This window comes from Podospora bellae-mahoneyi, chromosome 3 (genome assembly GCF_035222275.1).
Source record: "Podospora bellae-mahoneyi strain CBS 112042 chromosome 3, whole genome shotgun sequence".
In the NCBI taxonomy this organism is placed as follows: Eukaryota; Fungi; Ascomycota; class Sordariomycetes; order Sordariales; family Podosporaceae; genus Podospora; species Podospora bellae-mahoneyi.
In genome coordinates, this window is record NC_085882.1 from 2,359,006 (window position 1) to 2,379,470 (window position 20,465).

The 20,465-nt window shown below is 54.1% G+C and overlaps 7 protein-coding genes across 7 annotated transcripts; 2 read left to right on the forward strand and 5 right to left on the reverse strand.

Moving 5' to 3' along the window:
• Nucleotides 1-644: 644 nt before the first annotated feature.
• On the reverse strand, nucleotides 645-1,726 carry QC761_306920 (uncharacterized protein; the record flags this gene model as incomplete). The annotated part of the gene is made up of 2 exons (XM_062877833.1): nucleotides 906-1,726; nucleotides 645-844 (listed from the first exon to the last, which is right to left on the reverse strand). Exons 1-2 carry the CDS (start codon nucleotides 1,492-1,494, stop codon nucleotides 645-647), a joined length of 789 nt encoding a protein of 262 aa, XP_062733645.1. The 5' UTR covers nucleotides 1,495-1,726.
• Nucleotides 1,727-1,795: 69 nt separating this feature from the next.
• On the reverse strand, nucleotides 1,796-3,757 carry MET15 (Homocysteine/cysteine synthase). The gene is made up of 3 exons (XM_062877834.1): nucleotides 3,367-3,757; nucleotides 3,245-3,299; nucleotides 1,796-3,185 (listed from the first exon to the last, which is right to left on the reverse strand). The coding sequence occupies exons 1-3, from the start codon at nucleotides 3,405-3,407 to the stop codon at nucleotides 1,923-1,925; spliced, it is 1,359 nt and encodes a 452-aa protein (XP_062733646.1). The 5' UTR covers nucleotides 3,408-3,757; the 3' UTR covers nucleotides 1,796-1,922.
• A 1,020-nt stretch (nucleotides 3,758-4,777) lies between these two features.
• Nucleotides 4,778-6,233, reverse strand: QC761_306940 (uncharacterized protein). Its single transcript, XM_062877835.1, has 2 exons — nucleotides 5,829-6,233; nucleotides 4,778-5,752 (listed from the first exon to the last, which is right to left on the reverse strand). Exons 1-2 carry the CDS (start codon nucleotides 5,911-5,913, stop codon nucleotides 5,328-5,330), a joined length of 510 nt encoding a protein of 169 aa, XP_062733647.1. The 5' UTR covers nucleotides 5,914-6,233; the 3' UTR covers nucleotides 4,778-5,327.
• A 776-nt stretch (nucleotides 6,234-7,009) lies between these two features.
• On the forward strand, nucleotides 7,010-8,094 carry QC761_0055150 (uncharacterized protein; the record flags this gene model as incomplete). The annotated part of the gene is made up of 2 exons (XM_062872517.1): nucleotides 7,010-7,649; nucleotides 7,878-8,094. The coding sequence occupies exons 1-2, from the start codon at nucleotides 7,327-7,329 to the stop codon at nucleotides 8,092-8,094; spliced, it is 540 nt and encodes a 179-aa protein (XP_062733648.1). The 5' UTR covers nucleotides 7,010-7,326.
• A 122-nt stretch (nucleotides 8,095-8,216) lies between these two features.
• Nucleotides 8,217-10,635, forward strand: FAA2 (medium-chain fatty acid-CoA ligase faa2; the record flags this gene model as incomplete). The annotated part of the gene is made up of 2 exons (XM_062877836.1): nucleotides 8,217-10,237; nucleotides 10,292-10,635. The coding sequence occupies 2 exons, from the start codon at nucleotides 8,217-8,219 to the stop codon at nucleotides 10,392-10,394; spliced, it is 2,124 nt and encodes a 707-aa protein (XP_062733649.1). The 3' UTR covers nucleotides 10,395-10,635.
• Nucleotides 10,636-14,163: 3,528 nt separating this feature from the next.
• Nucleotides 14,164-15,504, reverse strand: GLT1_1 (glutamate synthase [NADH]; the record flags this gene model as incomplete). The annotated part of the gene is made up of 1 exon (XM_062872518.1): nucleotides 14,164-15,504. The coding sequence occupies one exon, from the start codon at nucleotides 15,502-15,504 to the stop codon at nucleotides 14,164-14,166; it is 1,341 nt and encodes a 446-aa protein (XP_062733650.1).
• Nucleotides 15,505-16,369: 865 nt separating this feature from the next.
• GLT1_2 (glutamate synthase [NADH]) lies at nucleotides 16,370-20,113 on the reverse strand (the record flags this gene model as incomplete). The annotated part of the gene is made up of 4 exons (XM_062872519.1): nucleotides 16,370-19,050; nucleotides 19,106-19,777; nucleotides 19,829-19,923; nucleotides 19,980-20,113. The coding sequence occupies 4 exons, from the start codon at nucleotides 20,111-20,113 to the stop codon at nucleotides 16,370-16,372; spliced, it is 3,582 nt and encodes a 1,193-aa protein (XP_062733651.1).
• Nucleotides 20,114-20,465: the final 352 nt, after the last annotated feature.

The window sequence follows — 20,465 nt, forward strand, 5'->3', positions numbered from 1 at the left end:
ATGTCTGCTATTGTGTTGCGCAACTCTGGCTGCTATAACAAGTAATGTGAGTTATGGAACGCCATTATGAGCTGAGACTACGGAGTGTGTATAGTCAGTTACACGTAGTTGACTAGCAGAACCGTGATGTTTTGTTTTGGTTGTGATGACTTCATATTCCAAATACGGTATCATCCTGAGTCCGAAGAGAAGGGGACCAAGGGGTGGGAGACGTCCGAGATCAGCAGAGGATATGAGGCTTGGGTTGTTGCCTTTGCTATTATTACCGCCAACAATAACAAGAAGGGGCGGTGGTGGCAGTGTAGCTACTAGTTCCGAGGTGGTAGATGAATGTGTGGTAAAACTGTCACCAGCTTCGCCTTCTTCGTCTTTACCTTAGAAGTCAGGCAAAGGTTGCTGGCTCCTTTCGGGAAGATCTTATTCTCCAGTGTGTGCTACTGTGGCCCTGACAATGAACAGCAAGATACCACAACTGTCTCTCATGGTATATGTTTGACCATTCTAACCAGAAAACACCCAACCCATGCAAATACATTTGCCCTCTCTTCTTCCCTTTTGCTTCCCACGCTTTATACAACTTTCTATACATATACCATATCCACACCCCATCCCTGCCCTTCCCAACCCCCCCCCCTTCCCCCCATTCACCTGTTCTTCTTCTTCCCCCCATCATTATTCCCCCCCTTATTATCCTCCTTACCCCCACCGCTCCCAGCCAAAAAAGCAGCCATATCAAAATTCCCCATTCCCCCTCCCCCCTGCTGCCCGCTCGCCGCCCCCATCAGCGCATTCATCGGGTTGCTCTTTTGCTGCTCCTCCCACTCGGCGCGCATTTCCGGGTCCACTATTATTCATCACATTAGCAATCTATCCCACCCCTGTTTTTTCCTCATCAAGAAACCTACTATTCTCAATCAACTTTGGCATCCCAAAAAACAACCCCATCGAAACCAAACTCAGCAGGATAATCGGGTTCTTGAAGATGCTCAGCACCGAAAACGAACTCCTCTCCATGAAATAGCTCTTTTGGCCGGCCATCCTCGCCACAACCACCATCATCTTCGATTTCCCGTCCGACACCTCAGTAGAGACCTTCTCCCCTTTGTTTCCCCAGTCGTTGCCCCTAAACGTCTCCCATGCTTCAATCTTGATGGGTGATTGTTCTGACGGGTCCGAGGAGGAGGAGAAGGAGGAGGTGGAGGGGGAAATGTCCACTCTGAGGGGAAGAAACGCGTGGGTGAGGCAGTGGATGTCTAGCAGGTAAGAGCCGGGGGTGACGTTGTGGAAGTGGAAGTTGGATTTGTCCGATAATGGGGCGGAGTGGTGTTTGGTTAGGGAGTTGAGGGTCGCGTGTGTTTGGGGAAGGAGAGCGGCCGGGTTGGGGAGGGGGGCCGAGGGGGGGATGTGAACTGTTAGGGAGGTTTGAAGAGGGGGGTTGTTGTGGGTGAGGGCGGTGGCTGCTCCCAGGAGGGAGAGGAGGGTTGGTATTCTCATCGTTGGGGGTCGTGGCAGAATGTCGTTTGGATGGTTCGAAGGTTTGTGTATTCGGTAGGGAACTCGACACTGGTTAAACGGGCACGCGCGTGTTGGGGTGGTGGTGGACCGTTGATGCGCTTTGGGTGGAGGTTGGACAAGATTCTGTTGTCAAGTTCCCTTGCGGAGCGGCAGCTACCCAGGTCCAAGTGACGAAACGCGGCTTGCAGGGGGGCAGTGTGGGGTCTGATTGGCTGTTTCAGGGCTGGGGCCCTGCTGTAAACGACATCTTTCAGCCTTGGGCTGCTTGCTCTTTACATGGGTTGGATCACAGAGCTCGCAACATTCAAGATGGTATAATGGGTTGAAAGTTGAATTCTTTCTTTTATTTATCATCCAAAAAAAAAAAAAAAAAAACCCTCGCTTAGGTATTACATCTCATAAATCATTTAAACTTCAGTTGGCGCAGCATCAGTCTTGGTCCGATCGGCCACCTCTGTCTCCTCACCCTTTGTCGTCGAAGCCTCAGCAGCTTTGAACGCCTGCTCAAAGTCGGCAACGATGTCCTCAATGTGCTCAGTACCGACCGACACACGGATGAGATCCTCAGACACACCCGAGCTGACCTTCTCCTCGTCGGTGAGCTGCTCGTGAGTGGTGGTCCATGGGTGAATGGCAAGGGTCTTGGAGTCGCCAACGTTGGCAAGGTTGGAGATGAGCTTGAAGCTGTCGACAATCTGACTGCCGGCAGCACCGCCACCTTTGACACCGAAGCTCAAGACACCGCCGAAACCGCGCTTGAGGTACTTCTTGGCCAACTCGTGAGATGGGTGGCTCTCGAGACCGGGGTATGACACCCAGGCCACATATGGGCTGCCCTCGAGGTAACGAGCGAGGGTGAGGGCGTTGGAAGCGTGCCTCTCGGCACGGAGGGAGAGAGTCTCGATACCGAGGAGGAGCTGCTGGGCACCGAAGGGGTTGAGGCAGGCACCAAGGTCGCGGAGGAGCTCGACTCTAACTCTGATAGCATAGGTGATGGCACCGAAGGTCTCCCAGAACTTGAGCCCGTGGTAACCCTCGGAGGGCTCAACCATCTGGGGGAAGCGCTTGCCGTGCTTGCCCCAGTCGAACTTGCCGGCATCGACGATGACGCCACCGATGGTAGTACCGTGACCACCAATCCACTTGGTGGCAGAGTGGACGACAATATCAGCACCGTGCTCGATGGGGCGGACGAAGTAACCGCCGGCGCCGAAGGTGTTGTCGACAACCACGGGGATACCGTGCTCGTGGGCAATGTTGGCAATCTTCTCGAAGTCGGGGACGTTGTAGCGGGGGTTGCCAATGCTCTCAATGTAGACGGCCTTGGTCTTGTCGTCAATGACAGCGGCGAAGTCCTCGGGCTTGTCTCCCGTGACGAATTTGGTGGTGATGCCGAAGCGCTGAAAGAGGACCTTGAACTGGTTGTAGGTACCGCCGTAGAGGTTGGAGGTGGAAACGATGTTGTCACCGGAGTGAGCAAGAGCGGCAATGGCCATAAACTGAGCGGCCATGCCGGAGGAGGCGGCAACGGCAGCAACACCACCCTCGAGGGCGGCGATTCTCTTCTCGAACACATCGATGGTGGGGTTCATGATTCTGGAGTAGATGTTGCCAAACTCCTTGAGGCCGAAGAGGCGGGCACCGTGAGCCGAGTCATTGAAAACGTAGCTCTGTTGTACTTGTTAGCCATCTCAACCTTCTTGAGGTATGTATATGAGTCGTTTCTCACGCTGGTGGCATAAATGGGGACGGCACGGGAGTTGGTGGCAGGGTCAGGCTCCTGGCTATAGCATTCGCACTCTGGTCAGCATAGTCCTCTCTCTCAAAAGTAGATTCAGCGGTAGCACATACCCCGCATGGAGCTGGAGGGTCTCGAATCTCTGCTCAGACATGATGACTGTGGTGTTGGTTGAAGTAGGAAACGGGGTATCAACGGGGTATCAGAAAAGACACAAGTAAAAGAAAAACACCCTTCAAACACGAGGCTGAGGCTCGAGACAGGGACGAAGGTCGAAGTATGGAGGGGACAGGAACAAGGAGTTCAACGGGCGGCGAGGATGGGAACAGGAGGCCTTTTTACATTTTTCACATCTGGGGGTCCCCGCCTGTGACAACCCACCCACGTTCTCGGAATGATCGTCACACGTCCCAACACACAGCAACAGGCCAGGGCCCCGTTTACCTCACACCACAGCAAGGCTGGCCCAGGATGCATTTCCATTACCTGGGGCTACGAATTGTCATGTTTTTCCCGCGTGGTGACGGGCTTGTAGTTTACAGGAGTGGGTGTACTTTGCATGCCACTTTGGGAAAGGGAGGGGGTGAATGTCCAAAGCACGCAATCGCGCCATCGACTCATGGCGTGGGGCAGCAAGTCACTTTGTGGGAGCTGCGATGCGCTGTGTACGAGCCTGATCACCCAACAATGACGACTGCTTCTTCGGTTGTCAGTCGAGGATGAGAAGGGTATCCATTCTTATTAGCATCAAGGCCCGTCATTGTATTGCTTCAAGACGTGTTTTGTTACTTGAGCTTCTACTCTCTTGCCCATCAAGGTTGTCGACGATAAGGCCGATAGTCGGAGGCTGCCCCACCATCAACCTTTTGTAAGTCACCAAGTGTAGGTACATGCTGCAGGAGTAGGAGATTGTGACAGATGCTAGCCGAATCTCATAGACCACCGGATTGGGTTTGCAGATGGGATGAGGTGATATTCAAGTGGACTTACACGAGAGGATCAAGGCGGGGTAGCTTTCTCCAACGAGGGGTTGAGAGTTAAGCTGGCCGATCACTTGCTGCATTTCGACTGGCTGTATTTCGAATTCGAGGTACATGGCGAACAATGAATGGTGAATGTGAGACAGAACAATGCAGTGAGGCAAGCTCGCAATGGGGACCCCAAGTGACACCAGGCGCCTGCTGCTGTGGTGGCTCTGTTTCTCGACAGTAAGTCAAATGGAATTCAGACGGGATCAAAGATCGGACGGTCAAGAAGAGAATAAATAGAGGTCCGAAGTGAGGCATAACATGGCGGCTGAGAGAACCATCCACATCTAGTAACCATGAGACTGGCACGCTGTTGTAAGACGGGAAGATAGGTTCAGAAGAGCGACCCCCACATGAGTGATCCATGTCTCATCCCATCCCATCCCATCCACAAGCGACGACCTCAGGTAAGAAATTAGGTAATGTATGGGGACTTTCATATATCGGAGCAAGACTTTTCCTGTCATGTGGCAATGAAGGAGCGTTTACCCATGAAGAGCATTCGAAGGCAAAGTTCATCTTTGTTGGTATTTTCATCAACAGCTCTCAGGATAGTCATCTTTCCCAAAAACCAGCCACGCAGAAACACTACCCTCATAGAGCGCCAGCTCAAAAAAGAAACGTTATAAGATAAAAATGTGACCGACTCTAGCCAGCCGTCAAGGCTGGAGCAGCCAACATCGACAAGAACAGAATCTAAGCAAAAGGAAACCATTAAATCATACCTATCCAAAACCATCGCCCGCCCGAGCCATGTCCTGTTGTCCGTAATAAACCTTCCCCGCCAGGGCCGAATCCTTCTCGCATTCCAGATCCGAGCACCGAACCTCTGGTAATTCCGAGCAGCCACCACTCCCACCACCACGGAGCGCATAGAACTGTGCCGCATTCCCGCCAGCCCCTGAGAAGCCACCATCGCGAAGGAGCCACGAAAATCAACGGCCCGGTCGATCCTCCAGGAATCCTCCCGCATCCCCAGAAAACTGGCTGGTCTTTGATCAACCTCCACCGGCACGACAGCTTTTAACCTCAGTCTTTCCAACATCTTAAGCCTCCTCCTTGTTGGTAACAGGAACCTCCACCGCCGCCGGCTCCTTCCTCTTCCAACTCATCAACCCCCCCTTCTTCACCACCTCCCTCACCATAATCACCCCTGACCCAATCCACACCAGCCACGCCGCCGCAGCAAACGCAACGTCAGCCTGCGCACTTTGGCAGACGCTCCCCCGACAAAACAGCAGTTTGCTCAGGAAAACCGCCAGCCCGACAAACCCCGCGAACCAAAAGAGCACGTTTGACAGTTCCACCCCCAAAGCGATGTAGTTACTGGCGGCCGTCTTGGGGGCGACGAAGCGAGGGATGAGGAACTCGAGAGCGAGGATGGAGAGGAGGGAGTAGAGGGAGGCGAAGAAGAGGAAGTTAATGGAGGAGGGGGAGGAGATTACTGTTGTTGTGTTGTACCAGTGGGCGACTGTGGAAAAAGGTTAGTTTCAGGGTGATAGATATAGGAGAGAGAGTTGATTTGGGAGGTAAGGAGGGGCGAGTACCGTATGATGAGAGAGCAAGGACTAGGAGAGCAAAGACGCCTTGGATGGCCCGGAGAGGGAGGATGACTGTCTTAAAGAGGGACATGGTTGTGAGTTTGACGTTTTGATCTCGTATTCGTGATGGCTTGATTTTGATAAGATGTGAATGTTTCGATTTCGGAGAATTCAAAAAACCAAAAAAAAAAAAAAAAAAGCAGTTGCTGGCCTGCTTGCGTATCGAAGGGAAGGATGAATGTATCAAAGGAGTGACGAAATGAAGAGAAAGAAAATGTCTAGGATAGACTGGACAACAACACCGCAGATGTCTGATGGAAGGAAAAATGAAAAAGAATAGCAAGAGGAACCATAAGAATCAAGCAGTCTTGACTTTTGTCCAAGTCAATGAGTGAAGTAACATTATCCAAGCCGTCAACGACCCCCCTGAAACGCAAATCATCAGGCATTTTCATTCATGCTAGATGGGGGGTCGTAGCTACTGGGCGCGCGAGGCCACCCAATGGTAGATGGTACCATTGTTTAAAACAAGGCTGTGAAGTAGTGTTGAAGTTGCCCTTCAAGACCGGCTAGGGGTGACTCCGTGACGGGAATATCCACCCTGATCGCTGCGTTGGTGGTGACGAAGTGGGCATGGGAGTTTTATATGGAACATGAGACGGGATGACAGGAGACGGGCTATAAGAAGGGATGGGTCCCGCCTCTTGTTGTCGAATTTGAGGTGCCGGTTTTTCTTTCCTTTTTTAAAGATCTGTCTTTCGAGTTTTCTCGCTCAGGTCCCCAAGAAAAATGCAATTGGATATCTCGAAAATCGCTGGACAAGCAGAGTAAGATGGCAGGTGTTTGTCGACAGTTGTTTGGCTTGCTTGAGCTTGAGATAAGAGGTGGAACTTCACACAAAAGCAACTCACACAAGCTGCTGGGTTGGTTTCCATCTCAGAAGGTCCGTCATATAGAATCTTCGGGTCATCTCCAACTGCGATGTTGAGCCCCATTATCAAGAATCAAGGAGGATGTTTCATCTGATGGCTCGATGCTCTTGGATGTCTTGGCGGTTTCGAGTTGTTCAGTTTGAACTTGATGGCTCGTGCGCGATGCCAAGACCAAAACATCAATGTGGGGCATCTGAATCGCGGGGTGAGGGCTGGGCGTTTTCATGGCTCCCAAAGGCGACTAGGTTGTCCCAGCTCGCCCGAGTTCCATCCCAGCCGAGGTCGATGGCTGTCCGAGGCTTTTTGAACGTCTGCCAACCTGACGTCGACAACCGCCAGTCCCAACCGTTGGTAACTGTTCGACTTAGTTTGTTTCCGAAGGCCTGTTTCTGGATAGCAGTAACCGTCCTCCCGGCGCAACGTCCAACGTCGTGAGCCTCTCCAAACGCTCACACGCTGTTCCTGACCCCCACCCCCGCAGTTACAAAGTCTGGAGTGGATATCGACATTGCCAGCCACGGGTGCTTTCTTTGTTGACTTCACTTGCTGGTGGGCTTTTTCAGTAAAACGAAATGCTTGCTTCTCCGCACCCCGCATTCTCAAAAGATGTGATCCCCCGCGTGCCATCTGTCTTGTCTGGGGAAATCTCCCTCTGCGCATGTGATGGCCGTACCGGGAAAGGGCCTCCGCGCATCTTCGTGCGAGGTCGTGGAATTTGTCGCTTGGCGAAGCCTTGGATGTCGGCCCCATGTTCCAATCCGGTGTCCCGTTGCCAGTTGCGGATTTCAACACTGGCCATTGCCTCCACGCCCAAAAGCATTGGGGAACAACCGCCATTTGACGCCACAGGTCCACTGTTGTCGCTGGACCAGCCGAGGCTGACCTCTGCGACGAGGTACCCAGCCCCTAACAGAGTCGTCAACAGCCATGCTGATATTGGGCCTCCGACAAAGAGTGGAAGCGTGCAGAGTTGACAGTAGTATTTACAAGACATAGCGAAACAAGCTCAACTTTGAGGGACAGCTTTTAGCCCACGGTTTCACATCAAGGCGCATCTGCAAACCAAGACTCATGATGTCGTAGCAGGTCTCTCACATCCAGTCGCAACGCGCTGATTTGGCAGCCCGGACAACCCGGTTAGCTCCCACACCCCTGTCGCACTCGGCTCAAGACCAACTTGGACGAGACACATGCTGCCGAGCGCCGACCCTGTTGACGAAAAGGAGACCATCTCCCCGTCAGCTTGTGGCTTTTTGGGCCGCTTCTACTCAAAACCATTCCTCCATCCTCCAACGACCTCTGACGCCAACCTCCCCCTAGCTGCCACTTGTGTGTTTTGACGAATTGCTGTTTCTTGTCTTTGTTCGTGCGGGTCACATCTACTAGACGCCGTTCGACCTTCCCCTCCTTCAACCACCGGTAACGACGCTCGTTTTGAGTTTCGCCGAAACACCTCGCGGCCATGGCTCCCAGCAAGCAGGACACGACGGCTTACATTAACGCCATCGCCCAACCACCCCCTCCGGGCACTCCCTACGCCCTCCCCATCCCCGGCACCGAGCGCCCCAACCGGACTCCCATCTACCGCCATTGGCGCTTCCAGAACGGCCCTCTTCTCGAGACCTTCGACCCCGCCATTCGCACCGTCCACGATCTCTTCGAAGCTTCCGTCGCGCGGGTCCCTAGAAACAGATGCTTGGGCCACAGACCCTGGAACCCTGTCTCCAAGACATGGGAGAACAAGTTTGTCTGGACGACATATACCGAGGTTGCTGAGCGCAGGAAGAACTTTGGTGCTGGCATCGTTGAGCTGCACCAGCGGGTTGGCGTCACGGCTGACAAGAAGTATGCTGTCGGTCTCTGGGCCCAGAACCGCCCCGAGTGGCAGATCACTGAGTTGGCTCTGCTCTCGCAGTCCTTGTGGCCCGTTTCGCTCTACGAGACTCTCGGACCCGAGGCGACCGAGTACATCATCAACCACAGCGAGCTGACTGCCGTCGTCTGCTCGCTCCCTCACATCCCCACTCTCCTGAAGCTTGCGCCCCGCGTGCCCAGCCTCAAGTTCATCATCTCCCTGGACCCCCTCGATGCCGGTGAGATGACCGGCCACTCCAAGCTGTCGCTCTTGAACGCTGCGGCCGCCCAGGTTGGCCTTGAGATCTTCTCCATGGAGGGCGTGGAGGCGCTGGGTGCCCGCTCCGGCCGCCCAATGCGCCCTCCCCAGCCCGAGGATGTTCTGACCATCAACTACACCTCTGGTACCACTGGTGACCCCAAGGGTGTCCTTATCACCCACGCCAACGGTGTTGCCGGTATCTCGGCTGCTCGCTCCAACCAGAGCATCACGGCTGGCGACGTCCACCTGTCTTATCTTCCTCTTGCGCATATCTATGGTCGCATGGCTGACCAGACTGCTCTCGCTGAAGGCGCCAGCATCGGTTACTTCCACGGTGACATCACCCAGCTTGTGGAGGATATCAAGCTCCTGCGCCCAACTGGTCTTATGTCGGTGCCCCGTCTCTTTAACCGCATCAACTCTGCCATCCAGGCCGCCACGGTTGAGCAGGAGGGCTTCAAGGGTGCCCTCTCGCGCCGTGTCATTGAGGCCAAGAAGACCAGCATGAAGCTTCCTCCTGGCAAGGCCACCAACAAGCACTTCCTCTACGACAAGATCTGGACCCCCAAGGTCCTCAAGGGTGTTGGTCTCTCTCGCGCTCGCACCATGGTCAGCGGTTCCGCCCAGCTCGACCCCGACGTCCACGAGTTCCTCCGCGCCGCCTTTGGCAACAACTTCGTCCAGGGTTTCGGCATGACCGAGACCTACGCCGTCGGTACCGTCCAGATGCCCGGCGATTTCACCACCGGCAACATCGGCCCCCCGTGCCCCTCGGTCGAGCTCTGCATCGAGTCCGTCCCCGACTACGAGTACACCGTCGAGGACAAGCCCAACCCCCGCGGCGAGCTGCTCATGCGCGGTCCCATCATCTTCAAGGAGTACTACCGTAACCCCGAGGAGACGGCCAAGACGATCGAGGCCGACGGGTGGTTCCACACCGGCGACATCGTCGAGGTGGACAGCATGGGCCGCTTCAAGATCATCGACCGCAAGAAGAACGTGCTCAAGCTCGCGCAGGGCGAGTACATTTCCCCCGAGCGCATCGAGAACGTCTACCTCGGCAGCTGCAACCTCCTCGCCATGGCCTTTGTGCATGGCGAGCCCAAGGAGTCGAGTTTGGTGGCTGTGTTCGGTATCGACCCTGTGCACTTTGCTCCTTATGCCAGCAAGATCCTCAAGCAGAACATTTCTGCCGAGGACAAGGCTGCGCTCAAGGTGGCGGCGAACGACCCGAGGGTCAAGGGGGCGCTGTTGAAACTGTTGGATAACATTGGAAAGAGCCACAAATTCAACAGCTACGAGAAGGTGAAGAATATCTATTTGGATATTGAGCCTTTTTCGATCGAGAATGAGCTTTTGACTCCCACGTAAGTTTTTCCGAGTCACTCTATTGGATACAGTATAACTAACGAGATGAACAGCCTCAAGCTCAAGCGCCCGCAGACGGCGAGGGCTTTCCGCGCCGAGATTGACCGCATGTATGAGGAGATTGCGGCCAATGCTGGTTCCAAGCCAAAGTTGTAAGCTGTTAAAGGGGGTGGGTTGATTTAGGGGGGATGATTTACTCTGCCATATTGTGTAATACCCAGCTGTTTTTGGATATGTCGGGGAGGATGGGGGCGGGGGCGGTTGTTTATTTGAAGCGGGTTTCATATAGTGTTATTATATACACACTTGTACTTACAGAGTAGGAGTAGGGAGGAAAAACAGGACGAAATATCTTTTATCATAGTGTATATGTGTAAAGTATGAATCGACAAAATGCCATGAGATGAGGTACCGTCCATCGTGTGCCTGTACATCTGTTCTTGCACTTGTTCCTTTCCTAACTATCTTGGTGTAATATCTTGGTGTAGGCAAAGCGCTTTCAATCCCATGATCTACACCATGTTGGAGGCTAGGCTATGAAGACTGTCGAGCCGAGGATGGTTTTCTTCTGCAGTTAATGTGTGTGGGTTTGGACAGTTGTCTGTCGCATTTTCGTAGAGGAGCTGCAACCGAATATGGTACCAGTATTCAGATCGAAGCTCTTCGAAAGATCACCAAACATCATCACACATCAAAACCCCATTACTTTTTGAACAGCTTTTTATTTTGAAATCTGAAATATGTACACAACCTTAAAACAAAAATGCCACAGCGACAAGAAAGAAAAAAAAGAAAATAAAACTACTAGAAAATGCTCCCAAATGCCAACCCACGCCCCCCCCCCCTCTCGGCCGAACCAGCAGAAAAAACATACCAAAGAGAAAAAGTAATACCACAAATTTCACCTCTCATCCATCATCCCCCACCAGCCAGATAACATTCTTGCAATGAACAACGAAAAAATGGTATCACATCAAAGAAAAAGAAATCATGATTCCCTTTCGCTGGAGAGAAAAATTTTTGATGTCGTGTGATCGCGCTTCCCCCCCTTCTGACCCATGTGAGAGAGAGAAACCCATGCTTTCATTCCTCGTCATCATTATCGTTCCTTTCAAACGCCCCCGATTGTGTTCACTGTTGTTCAAGCAATAGCAGTAAACACCTCCTCAGCAGTCCTCTTGACAATGCCACCGGTGACAGGCAAGCTGGTGTTCTTCTCGAGATACAAATCAACCTCGCGAGCAGCCTGGCGACCCTCATTGATACCCCAAACGATGAGCGACTGTCCACGACGGCAATCACCAGCCGCGAAGACACCCTCCACATTGGTGCTGTACTTCCCAGCAGGAGTCTTGACGTTCTTACGAGCGTCCTTCTCGATCTCGTCACCCAAGACACGAGCCTCAGGTCCCAAGAAACCCATGGACAAGAGGACAAGGTCGGCAGGGAAGAACTGCTGAGAACCCTCAACCTTCTTCATGTCCCAACCACCGCTGGCAGACTTGGTCCACTCAACACGGACGGTGTTGATGCCCTTCACCTTGCCGCTGCCGTCGTCGACAAACTCCTCCGACATGATGCAGAACTCACGGGGGTCCTTGCCTGTGTGTTGAGCCACCTCAGTGTGACCGTAGTCGACACGGTAGATGCGGGGCCACTGGGGCCACGGGTTGTCGCGCGCACGCTCCGGGGGAGGCTGAGGCAGCAGCTCAAAGTTGACAACCGACTTGGCACCGTGGCGGACAGAGGTACCGATGCAGTCGTTACCGGTATCACCACCACCAATGACAACGACGTGCTTGTCCTTGGCAGAGATGTAAGAACCGTCAGCCAGCTCGGAGTCAAGCAGAGACTTGGTGTTCTTGTGAAGAAACTCCATGGCGAAGTGGATGCCCTCGAGGTTGCGGCCCTTGATGGGAAGGTCACGAGCGACAGTGGCACCGGTGGCGATGATGACAGCATCATTCTCAGCCTTGAGATCCATCAGCTTGATATCGTCGCCGATGGAAACACCGGTCTTGAAGATGACACCCTCGTCGGCCATGAACTTGGTGCGTCTGTCGACGATGCGCTTGTCAAGCTTCATGTTGGGGATACCATACATGAGCAGACCACCAAGACGGTCAGCACGCTCGTAGACGGTGACAAGATGACCAGCCTTGTTCAGCTGATCGGCGGCAGCAAGACCAGCGGGACCAGAACCAATGATGGCAACCTTCTTGCCGGTGCGGACCTCGGGAGGGTTGGGAACCATCCAGCCCTTCTCGAAACCTCTGTCAATGATGGCGCACTCGATGGACTTGATGCCAACGGGGTCTTCGTTGATGCCGAGAACGCAAGCACCCTCGCAGGGAGCAGGGCAAACACGACCAGTGAACTCGGGGAAGTTGTTGGTCATGAGGAGACGGTTGAGGGCGTCCTGCCACTGGTTCTGGAAAACAAGCTCGTTCCACTTGGGAATGATGTTGGAGATGGGGCAACCAGTATCAGACTGGCAGAAGGGGACACCGCAGTCCATACAGCGAGCGGACTGATACTTCAGCTCGTCCTCGTCGAGTCTCTGAGAAAGCTCGGCCCAGTCCTTGACACGCGTCTTGGCGCTGCGGTACTTCTCAGAGCGGCGCTGGTACTTCATGAAGCCCTTGGTTTTGTCGAGCACAAGAGCCTTCTTCTTGTCACGGGTCTGGTCACCGAAGCTCTCTTCGATGTCAGCAAGCTTCTCGGTGTGCTCCTTCTTGACCTCCTTCTTGGCCTCCTTCTTCTGTTCAACGCCAGAGACGATGGGAAGGTTGTACTCAGCACGCTTGGCCTCAGCAGCCTTAGCAGCCTCCTCGGCAAGGACGCGCTTGTAGTCAACAGGCAAGACCTTGATGAAACGGGGAAGGGCGCGGTTGAAGTCGACCAGGATGCGGGCCGCAAGCTCGGAGCCAGTATAGTGGTGGTGATCCTCGATGAGACCGCGGAGGTAGGCAACTTCCTCGGGGTCCTCGACGGGGCCAGCCTCCACCATTTCGGTGTTGAGCTTGGTGAGGAAGTCCTGGTGGATGTCAAGGACATAGGCAATACCACCAGACATACCGGCAGCGAAGTTGCGGCCAGTGCTGCCAAGAATGACGATGCGGCCACCAGTCATGTACTCGCAACCGTGGTCACCAACACCCTCAACGACAGCGGTGGCACCGGAGTTGCGGACGGCGAAACGCTCAGCAGCAACACCACGGAAGAAGGCAGTACCGCTGGTAGCACCATACAAGCAGACGTTGCCGATGAGAATGTTCTCCTCAGCCTTGAAGACGGCCGAGCGAGGAGGGTACACGATCAAGCGACCACCAGACAAGCCCTTGCCGACATAGTCGTTGGCATCACCCTCGAGCTCCAGGGTGATACCAGGAGCGAGGAAAGCACCGAAAGACTGACCGGCTGAGCCCTTGATGTTGACGTGGATGGTATCCATGGGGAGACCAGCCTCGCCAAATCTCTTGGAGACGTGGTAGGAGAGTGAAGTACCCATGGCACGATCGGTGTTGACAATGTCGCACTCGATGCGGGAGGGAAGACCCTTGTCAAGAGTCAACTCGGCCTCGGAGATAAGCTTGTTATCGAGGCGGACGTAGAGGCGATGGTCCTGCTTGCGGACGTTGAAGGTGGCGACACCGGGGCGAAGCTTGTGGGCAGGCGTAAGAATGAGAGAAAGATCGATGTTAGCGGTCTTGTTAGTGCGCAGATCCTCGCGAACCTTGAGGACCTCAGCACGACCGATCATCTCGTTCACGGTGCGGAAGCCAAGCTTGGCCATGATGGCACGGAGCTCGTTGGCAACATAGTAGAAGAAGTTGATGACGTGCTCGGGAGTACCAGTGAACTTCTTGCGAAGTTCAGGATCCTGGGTGGCGATACCGACAGGGCAAGTGTTCTGATGAAAAGGTTAGCAAAACTCGGCAATTGGGGATCTCAAATCACAAACCAAATGACAATTGTGAGTAACGAGGCCATTCCCAAGCTGAAATAGGGACCCTGAGACCTGAATCGCGCGATAATCATCCTCCTCAACGTCTGTGACCGTGAAGGGGCGGGCATCGTCATTGTAATAGGTCTTGGCCATGTTCATCTTCTTGCGAGGCATGAGGAGGTATTGCTGGAACTTAGCAGACCCCTTGCCAAGGTAGCAAATGAAGACATCGCCAGGAATATCTGACCACCCATCCCCAAACTTCTGGTTATTGACTTCTCTGTCAATGCCTGTGACAGAGATACCGCAACTCAGTGCCAAGTCGCGGAGATCCTCCACGATTTTCCTATGCTCATCGGTGCGCTGCGTAAAACGGTAGGTATTGTGTGACTTCACATAGCAGCCATCAGAATCGATGAGGCCAGCGATGACAGCCAGCCGAGTAGCCTCATCCGCAGTCTTATAGCAGTCGGGGATACCACCACTCTTGTCACCAAGGAGACCAAGGGAACGGAGGCCATCCTGGATGGGATTCCAGTGATACCCAGGCATCCCCTCCTGACTGGAGATCTTATATGTGTAAGTATTGTGGTTGGCATAGTGATTAGTCCCCGGAATAGCATCACCAGCCTTCTGCTGGAGGTGCTCGCTGACGTGGAGCGGGCGAGCCCCGGCTGGCCTGCTGGCGTTGAGCTCCGCAACATGGCTATGAAGCCAGACTTTGACCTCAAGATCGGAGCTGGAGACGATCGGGCCGCCTGTGGACCCATCACCAAGCCAGAAGCCCAGGAGCCAGGGGTCGATGGGGACGGACCTCTGGACGTTGGCCGGGTGAGGAGCAAAGGCAAGAGGGGCGCGGTAAAGCTTCAAGTGATTCTTCTTGACCTGCTTGCTGCACAGCTCCTCGTACCGAGTCACGGTCATCCTGAAGTCATCACCATCTCTGACAAGATAAGGGTCAACGAGATCATGGTGTTCACTCCTCAGCATGTCATATACCAAGCGACCTTGCTGCTCGGTAGGGAAACGACGACAGATTCTCCGGACACCACCGCATTGGCACCCATTATTCAGCCCACTTCTCAATTTGGCGAAGCGATCGAGTGTAGCTGACGGGAGTGACATGAGTGATGAGCCCCCATTCGAGTTGTTCCCTGCGTGTCCAAGGGACGAGTTTGGTCTGGACGTATACTGGGAAGAACCAGGACGGTAAGATCCTCCATATGTCGAGGACGGGAGCTCAATGTCGCGTAACTGTTGTCCTATCTCAGGTCCGAGGTCCACCAGCTCGACATCATCCACCTCTAAATCTTCCATGGGAACGTCTGATGGTATGCTGTCCAAATATTCTTGCACAGCACTATGCAGTGCCTCTCTGACCAGGCCAGGCTCATTCTTAAGCTCCTGGTTAGCAATTTGGCGCAGAAAGTCGTCAAACTCAGGGGGGTTGTCGTCGTGGCCGGCTGCGTGAAAATGTGCTTCCACACGACTGTCGACATAGCTATGGACCTCCTCTTCAGTCGGGGTATGGTCCTGACTATCGACAAGGTCACGGTAGAGGAAATGAGCAGCCTGATCCCACCTCAGACTGCACGACTCTCTCTCAAGACCGGAACGGTCACAGCGTGTCAACCAGTAAACCTGCCAGTCGACCTTGTCCCCATTCTGGGAGCAGACAAGGGAGGGGGCAGTGCCATATGTCCGCAGGGGGAGGATGTGATCAGGAGTGCACTTGAAGCTTTTCTTCTCACGAGAATCAAACTCCTTGTAGTGAATCTCCTTCATAGGGCCCCTCTTGACCTCATCCACGGCGAGGACCAGGACCGGGAGGTGGTTGTCGTCGAGGAGGGTGTCGCCGACATTGATCTCGGCAATCGTCGTGACGCCGGCGAGGGTGCGGACAGTGGTGGAGGGATGTAAACACTTTCTCATCTTCACGCGCTCAGTTAGCTTGTATTCAACAAGAAATCATCATGGGATGGTGGGCGGTGGATGAAGTGAGGCATCCAAAAGACAGTGACAAGCGTCCAAAAGACACCTGAAGGCATATTTGGATGTGAAGAAGGCCTATTTTCAATTCAAACAGGCCTTCTTCAAATCCAACCACGCCTCTCTGCATCATTCGCACGCCTGAATCCATCCGGGCCAGGTGTGAAGGGGTAACAAAAATATCAAAAAGTGATCAACTTACCATGATGCAACCCATCGCAATCAAGGGGGTAGTAGCGAAACCCCATTCCTCGGCACCAAGCAAGCAAGCAAGGGCGACATCGCGACCAGTGCGGAGCTGACCATCAGTCTGGACAACAACACGGCCACGGAGATCGTTCAAGACCAAAGTCTGATGAGTCTCGGCAAGACCCAACTCCCAAGGGAGACCGGCATACTTGATACCAGTCCAGCGCGAAGCACCGGTACCACCATCGTGACCAGAGATCAAGATGTGATCAGCCTTGGCCTTGGCGACACCAGAGGCAACAATACCAACACCAGTCTCGGACACAAGCTTCACTGACACACGCGAGCGAGGGCTCGAGCACTTGAGGTCGTAAATGAGCTGCTTCAAATCCTCGATCGAGTAAATATCGTGATGAGGAGGAGGCGAGATCAAACCGACACCAGGGGTCGAGTGACGAGTGCGGGCAATGGACTTGGAGACCTTGTGGCCAGGCAGCTCACCACCCTCACCGGGCTTGGCACCCTGGGCCATCTTGATCTGAAGCTCATCAGAGTCGGCAAGGTAGGCGGACGTGACACCGAAACGGCCAGAGGCAACCTGCTTGATGGCAGAGCGCATGGTATCGCCGTTGGGCATGACCTGCGAGCGCTCAGGATCCTCACCACCTTCACCGGTGTTGGACTTGCCACCAAGTCTGTTCATGGCCACAGCGAGAGTGGAGTGAGACTCCATGGAAATAGAACCATAAGACATGGCACCAGTGCAGAAGCGGCGCACGATCTCGGTCCAGGGCTCAACCTGCTCGATGGGGATGGGAGTGGTCTCCTCAAACTTGAAGTCGAGCATGCCACGGAGCGTGCAGGCCTTGATCTGCTCATACTCGGAGCGGGAGTAGGCCTCGTACGACTTGTCGTTCTTGGTGCGGACGGCGTCCTGGATGTTGGCAATCGACGTGGGGTCGTTGATGTGAGCTTCACCACCATCACGCCAGTGGTACTCGCCAGACTCGGGAAGGCCAGCAACACCAACAGTGTAGCGCGAGGGGAAACCACGCTCGTGGAGGCGGAAAGCGTCCTCAGCAATGAGCTCGAAAGTGATACCCTTGATGCGGGAGGCAGTGCCGCGGAAGCAGCGGTCGACAACGCTGTCGTCAACACCGAGAGCCTCGAAGATCTGAGCACCCTTGTAACTGGCGAGGGTAGAAATACCCATCTTGCTCATGACCTTCAAGATACCACCGTCAACAGAGTGCTTGTAGTTGTGGATCAGCTGCTCGTCGGTGAGCTTCTTCTTGATGAGCTTCTCCTTGTTGAGCTTGAGGATGCACTCCATCGCAAGGTAGGGGTTGATGGCATCCACACCGTACCCGAGAAGCACACACATATGGTGAACCTCACGAGCTTCGGCAGTCTCAACGACGAGAGCAGCCATGGAACGCCACTTGTTGGCAACAAGATGATGGTGAACCATACCAGAAGCCAACAGGGCAGAGACAGCAACGCGATCCTTGGATGTGTTGCGGTCAGTCAGGACAATGATGCGATCGCGAGCCTCGATGGCGGCAGTGGCCTCCTTGCAGATGTAGTCAAGGTGGTTGATGTAGCCCTGGACACCCTCGGTCTTGGGGAAGGTGATGTCAATGGTCTTGACGGTCCACTCGGGGTAGAGCTTGGACATGTTGTTCAAGGCATTGAACTCCTCAATGGAAAGGATGGGGCTGGGCAGGAGGAGTCTGCCGCACTGGGAAGCATCCATCTCCAAAAGGTTGCCCTGAGGTCCGACATAGCACTCTAGAGACATGACGATGGACTCTCTGATGGGATCGATAGGAGGGTTGGTGACCTGAGCGAACAGCTGACGGAAGTACTCATAGAGCAGCTTGGGGGCCTGAGACAGGCATGCAAGAGGAGCATCGTTACCCATGGAACCGAGAGCTTCCTTCTCGTCAGAGGCCATCGGAGCGAGCAGCAAGCTGACCTGTTCAAAGGTGTAGCCGAAAGCATGCAGAAGAGGGTCCTCCTGGAGCTTGAAGTCATCAGGCTTGGCGGCGAGCACAACGCTCTTGTCCTCGCCAACCTTCTCCAAGACATGGGGCATGGTGATCAGGTTCTCATCGAGCCAGGATCTGAAGTCCTGACGGGTGGAAACAGCAGCCTTGAGCTCGCTGTCATCGATAATACGACCGGCGTGAGTGTCGACGAGAAGCATGCGGCCAGGCTGCAGACGGCCCTTCTGAATGATTCTTTCGGGCTCAACGGGGATGGTACCAACTTCGGAAGCGCAGATGATGCGGTCATCATCCATCACGTAGAAGCGGCAAGGGCGAAGACCGTTACGGTCAAGGTTGGCACCGCAGAAACGACCATCGGCAAAGGTGAAGAGAGCAGGACCGTCCCAGGGCTCCATCTGGCAAGCAGCCCACTCGTAGAATGCGGCCTTCTTGGGGTCCATGGCACTGTTGCCCTGCCAGGCCTCGGGGACCATGAGCATGACGGCCTCTGGGAGAGACAGAACACCATTGATGGTGAGGAGCTCCAACACGTTGTCAAAGGCAGCGGAATCAGAACCACCATCCTCAACGACCGGGTAGAGGTCCTCGAGCTCATCACCGAAAATGTCAGACTGCATGACACCCTCACGAGCGCGCATCCAGTTCTTGTTACCACGGAGAGTGTTGATTTCACCTGGGGTTAAAGTTAGCATGTGGTGTCGGTCTTGCAAATCCAGCCTACTGCTTACCGTTGTGAGCGGCCCATCTCAGGGGCTGAGCACGGTCCCAAGATGGGAAGGTGTTGGTAGAGAAACGCGAGTGTACCAAGGCAAAGTGCGCCTCATAATCAGCATTCACCAAATCGTGGTAGTATTGGTAGACTTGTACTGGAGCCAACTGTCCCTTGTAAACAATGTTCTTGTTCGACAGAGAGCAGATGTAGAACCAGTTCTGAAGCCCGACGGTGCGGGTGGCACGCTTCCGGAGGACATAGAGTTGTCTCTCGAACAGCCTGTCATCGAACTTGTCTGCGTCCGTAATCTCAGGAGCATCCCCAGAGCCATAGGCAGACTGGAGAACCACAAAGGGCTGCAGAATGGTAGGCTCGCGAGAAGCAGCAGCCGGACCAAGGAGAGTGGAGTCCACGGGAAGCTCTCGCCACCCGAGGACTCTCAAGCCCAAGGACTCGGCAATATCTTCCAACTGCCGCTTGGACTCTTGCAGGGTCTCTGGATCAGGCTTGAAGAACAGATTGCCCACAGCGTACTGTCCCAATGGAGGAAGCTTAATGCCCTCCTCACGCTCAAAGTTCTTGACAAAGAACTTGTGGGGAATGGATGTCATGACACCAGCACCATCACCATCTCGCGCATCAGATCCCACGGCACCACGATGGGTCATGTTGCATAGAAGGTTTCGCGCTGTCAAGGTTTAGTTATTAATTCGACATAACCGCTGTCAGGAGAACTCACCATCGCTGACGATCTTGTGGCTAGCCTTGCCCTTGATGTGGCAAGCAAAGCCCACACCGCACGCATCTTTCTCGAGTGAGGGATCATACAACCCCCTGGAGGTAAAGTGTTAACAAAGCAAAGTATTCAGCCGAACCAAGGGGACACATACTGCTTCACCGGAAGAGCACCAGCCCACGAGTCGTTGTTTTCTGTCTGGTATTCATAGGGCTGGTAGTTGTATTGCTCAGACTCTAGGTGAGTCTGTCGATCATCAAATTCTGGGGTCAGCTTGATCTCGCCCATGCTAGGCAAGCTTCTGCTTGTCAAGACGCGAAGGAGTGTCGCTTGTCTGACGTGACCTGGCCAACGGGCGGGGTATCAAAAAGCAGCTTGATAACTGCGGATGATGGAAGGGTCTACAGGATAGAGATATGATTAGCTCCAAGACTATACGCAGTGATTCTTTGTTCCAAGGCGTTAGTCAAAGACAAGATAGTGAGTGAGGTATCCTCGAAGTCTGGCGCTGTGAGTGAAGTCTGACAGATGGGTGGTGGGAAACTGTTTAAAGTTCGAGGGAGAGGACCAATGGTCCAGTGTGAATGTGCGGGTTACGCCAGGCCGCCGTGAGACAGGTGAAAAGCCCTGAAGGCAGTCA

Bases quoted from the DNA above. Each gene is read 5' to 3' on its own strand.
- MET15 (XM_062877834.1), bottom strand. From the start codon at position 3,407: ATGTCTGAGCAGAGATTCGAGACCCTCCAGCTCCATGCGGG. The intron at 3,300-3,366 runs GTATGTGCTACC...CGAATGCTATAG, and splicing joins ACCCTCCAGCTCCATGCGGG to CCAGGAGCCTGACCCTGCCA. The intron at 3,186-3,244 runs GTGAGAAACGAC...CAAGTACAACAG, and splicing joins TCCCCATTTATGCCACCAGC to AGCTACGTTTTCAATGACTC.
- QC761_306940 (XM_062877835.1), bottom strand. From the start codon at position 5,913: ATGTCCCTCTTTAAGACAGTCATCCTCCCTCTCCGGGCCATCCAAGGC. The intron at 5,753-5,828 runs GTACTCGCCCCT...CTTTTTCCACAG, and splicing joins CCTTGCTCTCTCATCATACG to TCGCCCACTGGTACAACACA.